This window comes from Oncorhynchus tshawytscha, unplaced genomic scaffold (assembly GCF_018296145.1).
Source record: "Oncorhynchus tshawytscha isolate Ot180627B unplaced genomic scaffold, Otsh_v2.0 Un_contig_5806_pilon_pilon, whole genome shotgun sequence".
Classification (NCBI taxonomy): domain Eukaryota; kingdom Metazoa; phylum Chordata; class Actinopteri; order Salmoniformes; family Salmonidae; genus Oncorhynchus; species Oncorhynchus tshawytscha.
Genome location: NW_024609228.1, coordinates 40,523 through 45,000, shown reverse-complemented (window position 1 = coordinate 45,000; position 4,478 = coordinate 40,523). Strand labels below are relative to the sequence as shown.

The following is a 4,478-nucleotide window of genomic DNA, read 5'->3' as shown; positions in this document are numbered from 1 at the left end:
TTAGTAGGTATTAGTGGGTATTAGTGGGTATTAGTGGTTATTAGTAGGTATTAGTGGTTATTAGTGGTTATTAGTAGGTTATTAGTGGTTATTAGTGGTTATTAGTGGGTATTAGTGGTTATTAGTGGTTATTAGTGGTTATTAGTAGGTATTAGTGGTTATTATTGGTTATTAGTGGTTATTATTGGTTATTAGTGGTTATTAGCGGTTATTGGTGGTTATTGGTGATTATTAATAGGTATTAGTAGGTATTAGTGGTTATTAGTGGTTATTAGTAGGTATTAGTGGTTATTAGTGGTTATTAGTAGGTATTAGTGGTTATTAGTAGTTATTAGTGGTTATTAGTGGTTATTAGTGGTTATTAGTAGGTATTAGTGGTTATTAGTAGTTATTGGTAGTTATTGGTAGTTATTAGTAGTTATTGGTGGTTATTAGTAGTTATTAGTAGTTATTAGTAGTTATTGGTAGTTATTAGTAGTTATTGGTGGTTATTAGTAGTTATTAGTAGTTATTGGTGGTTATTAGTAGTTGTTTGTAGTTCGTGGTTATTAGTAGTTATTTGTGGTTATTAGTAGTTTGTAGTTATTAGTGGTTGTTTGTAGTTATTAGTAGTTTGTAGTTATTAGTAGTTTGTAGTTATTAGTAGTTTGTAGTTATTAGTGGTTGTTAGTAGTTATTAGTAGTTTGTAGTTTGTAGTTATTAGTGGTTGTTAGTAGTTATTAGTGGTTGTTAGTAGTTTGTGGTTATTAGTAGTTTGTAGTTATTAGTAGTTTGTAGTTATTAGTAGTTAGTAGTTTGTAGTTATTAGTGGTTATTAGTAGCTAGTAGTTATTAGTAGTTTGTAGTTATTAGTAGTTATTAGTGGTTGTTAGTAGTTATTAGTGGTTGTTAGTAGTTTGTGGTTATTAGTAGTTTGTGGTTATTAGTAGTTTGTGGTTATTAGTAGTTTGTGGTTATTAGTAGTTAGTGGTTATTAGTAGTTATTAGTAGTTTGTAGTTATTAGTAGTTATTAGTAGTTTGTAGTTTGTAGTTATTAGTAGTTATTAGTAGTTTGTAGTTATTAGTGGTTGTTAGTAGTTTGTAGTTATTAGTAGTTTGTAGTTATTAGTAGTTTGTAGTTATTAGTAGTTATTAGTAGTTATTAGTAGTTTGTAGTTAGTAGTTATTAGTAGTTTGTAGTTATTAGTAGTTTGTAGTTATTAGTAGTTATTAGTAGTTAGTAGTTTGTAGTTATTAGTAGTTAGTAGTTTGTAGTTATTAGTAGTTAGTAGTTTGTAGTTATTAGTAGTTTGTAGTTATTAGTAGTTAGTAGTTAGTAGTTTGTAGTTATTAGTAGTTATTAGTAGTTTGTAGTTATTAGTAGTTTGTAGTTATTAGTAGTTATTAGTAGTTAGTAGTTTGTAGTTATTAGTAGTTAGTAGTTTGTAGTTATTAGTAGTTAGTAGTTTGTAGTTATTAGTAGTTAGTAGTTTGTAGTTATTAGTAGTTAGTAGTTAGTAGTTTGTAGTTAGTTAGTAGTTTGTAGTTATTAGTAGCTAGTAGTTTGTAGTTATTAGTAGCTATTAGTTGTTAGTAGTTATTAGTAGTTTGTAGTTATTAGTAGCTATTAGTAGTTAGTAGTTATTATCCAGCAACATTATAATAATAATTCTTCTGAAAGGAGTTATTTTCTTGTCTTCCTCTCTGTATCAAGCCTTGTAACCTCTCCCTTCCCTTGTGTGTGTAGAAGGTCGAGGCGTCTGTCGTCCCGGTGACCAGACCGCCAGCCACGTCGCCAGTTAAAACGGAGTGCACGGTGAAGATGGAAAACACCGTTAAGACCGAGGAGTCCCCGTGTCCTCTAGTCGCTCTTCGTGTTCCTCCGTCTCAGAGTGAGCTGCTGTCCCATCTCCCTCCTCTCCCCCCGACCCCTTTCCCTTCCTCCCTCCCCCTCGAGGCGGCCTCCTACTCCATCCCCCAGAAGCCCCTTGTACACCTGGCCCGTATCCGAAACCCTGCCCCGTGTCTGGTCATCCACTGGAGGGTCACTGAGGAAGACGCCGCGGCGCCCGACATGGACAGTTACAGGTACAGACACACGGAGCGACCCGGCTCTAGTTACGGAGCGACCCGGCTCTAGTTACGGAGCGACCCGGCTCTAGGTACAGACACACGGAGAGACCCGGCTCTAGGTACAGACACACGGAGAGACCCGGCTCTAGCCGTCAATGAAAGTGAATGGGATGTGTGCAATTTGTCAAACTTTCAAATCAACTGATCAAATCCCCTCCCTCTCTCCTCCCTCTCTTCCCTCCCTCTCTCTCCTTCCTCCCCTCCCTCTCTCTTCCCTCTACACCCTCCCTCTCTTCCCTCTACACCCTCCCTCTCTTCCCTCTACACCCTCCCTCTCTCCTCCCTCTACCCCTCCCTCTACCCCTCCCTCTACCCCTCCCTCTCTCCCTTCCCTCTCTCCCTTCCCTCTCTCCCTTCCCTCTCTCCCTTCCCTCTCTCCCTTCCCTCTCTCCCTTCCCTCTCTCCTTCCCTCTCTCCCTTCCCTCTCTCCCTTCCCTCTCTCCCTTCCCTCTCTCCCTTCCCTCTCTCTTCCCTCTACACCCTCTCTCTCTTCCCTCTACACCCTCCCTCTCTTCCCTCTACACCCTCCCTCTCTTCCCTCTACACCCTCCCTCTCTCCTCCCTCTACCCCTCCCTCTACCCCTCCCTCTCTCCCTTCCCTCTCTCCCTTCCCTCTCTCCCTTCCCTCTCTCCCTTCCCTCTCTCCCTTCCCTCTCTCCCTTCCCTCTCTCCCTTCCCTCCCTCCCTCTACCCCTCCCTCTCTCTCCTCCCTCTACCCCTCCCTCTCTCTCCTCCCCTCTACCCCTCCCTCTCTCTCCTCCCTCTACCCCTCCCTCTCTCTCCTCCCTCTACCCCTCCCTCTCTCCTCTCTCTCCCCCTCCCTCTCTCCCCTCCCTCTCTCCCCTCCCTCTACCCCTCCCTCTCTCCCTTCCCTCTCCCTCTTCTCTCTCCCTTCCCTTTCCCTCTTCTCTCTCCCTTCCCTCTCCCTCTTCTCTCTCCCCTCCCTCTCTCTCCTCCCTCCAGTATCTACATCGCTCAGGAGAGTCATAGCAGCAGCGTCTCCCCGTCCTGGAGGAATGTGGGTGTGGTCAAGGCCCTGGCCCTGCCCATGGCTGTCACGGTAACCAAGTACCAATCGGGTACCACCTACGTCATCGTGGTGGGCAAGGACCGGTATGGTCGCTACGGACCGTACAGCGACGTACAGACTGTCCTCCTGGCATAGAAACGTGGCTGGGAGTTCTGGTCGTCTAGATTGAAGGCCACCTTCTCCCCCCCCTCCCTCCAGAGGTGAGAGTTGAAAGGTCACTGAGATCTAGTGACCTGCTAGACTACGGGAATTCTCTGTGCTACCATCTAAAGAGGAACAGGAGGAGGCAAATAAAAATGATTTTTTTGTTGTGTGTTTTCAAGAGCATTACCGATCCGATGAAAGATACTCAGCGACGCATGTCCCAACTCATTCCACGGAGGGGAGGGGTGGCTGAGCGTCTGTGGGGGGGGCTGGCTGAGCATCTGTGGGGGGGGTTCACTCCACCCTTGTACTTCATTTGATGAATTTAAGGTCACTAATTAGTGAGGAACTAACCTGAACGTAGACCTAGTGAACAACATAGAGACTTCACCTAACTAACCTGAAATATTAGGCTGACGAGGACGGGGTTTAAAGCAGGCAGGAAAGGTAGACTGGGTGGTGATTCGTCCTTCGTCACCGCGGTAACCAACCCGGTGTCGGTCCGTTTTACGCATGTTTAATCACTCGTCTTTAATCTCTGAAACCCAGAACCAACGTCTGGCCTAGTTGAGTCTACTCTGTTAGTATATCTGTCCTAGTTGAGTCTACTCTGTTAGTATATCTGTCCTAGTTGAGTCAACTCTGTTAGTACGTCTGGCCTAGTTGAGTCAACTCTGTTAGTACGTCTGGCCTAGTTGAGTCAACTCTGTTAGTACGTCTGGCCAAGTTGAGTCAACTCTGTTAGTACGTCTGGCCAAGTTGAGTCAACTCTGTTAGTACGTCTGGCCTAGTTGAGTCAACTCTGTTAGTATATCTGTCCTAGTTGAGTCAACTCTGTTAGTATATCTGTCCTAGTTGAGTCAACTCTGTTAGTATGTCTGGCCTAGTTGAGTCAACTCTGTTAGTACGTCTGGCCAAGTTGAGTCAACTCTGTTAGTACGTCTGGCCTAGTTGAGTCAACTCTGTTAGTACGTCTGGCCTAGTTGAGTCAACTCTGTTAGTACGTCTGGCCAAATTGAGTCAACTCTGTTAGTACGTCTGGCCAAGTTGAGTCAACTCTGTTAGTACGTCTGGCCTAGTTGAGTCAACTCTGTTAGTATATATGTCCTAGTTGAGTCAACTCTGTTAGTATATATGTCCTAGTTGAGTCAACTCTGTTAGTATGTCTGGCCTAGTTGAGTCAACTCTGT

The 4,478-nt window shown here is 44.1% G+C and overlaps 1 protein-coding gene across 3 annotated transcripts in view; it reads left to right on the top strand.

Annotated features, from left to right (window-relative positions):
• atf7ip2 (activating transcription factor 7 interacting protein 2) overlaps positions 1 to 3,541 on the top strand; it is a 17,961-nt gene extending 14,420 nt beyond the window's left edge. For 2 of the 3 annotated variants that reach the window (XM_042314564.1, XM_042314563.1), the window contains 2 exons: positions 1,729 to 2,069; positions 3,078 to 3,541. In XM_042314564.1, the coding sequence (XP_042170498.1) occupies positions 1,729 to 2,069; positions 3,078 to 3,279 (543 nt within the window). In that variant the 3' untranslated portion in view covers positions 3,280 to 3,541. The remainder of the gene's footprint in view (positions 1 to 1,728; positions 2,070 to 3,077) is intronic. The other variant, XR_006081997.1, reaches the window with a different exon arrangement.
• The last annotated feature ends 937 nt before the right edge of the window (positions 3,542 to 4,478 follow it).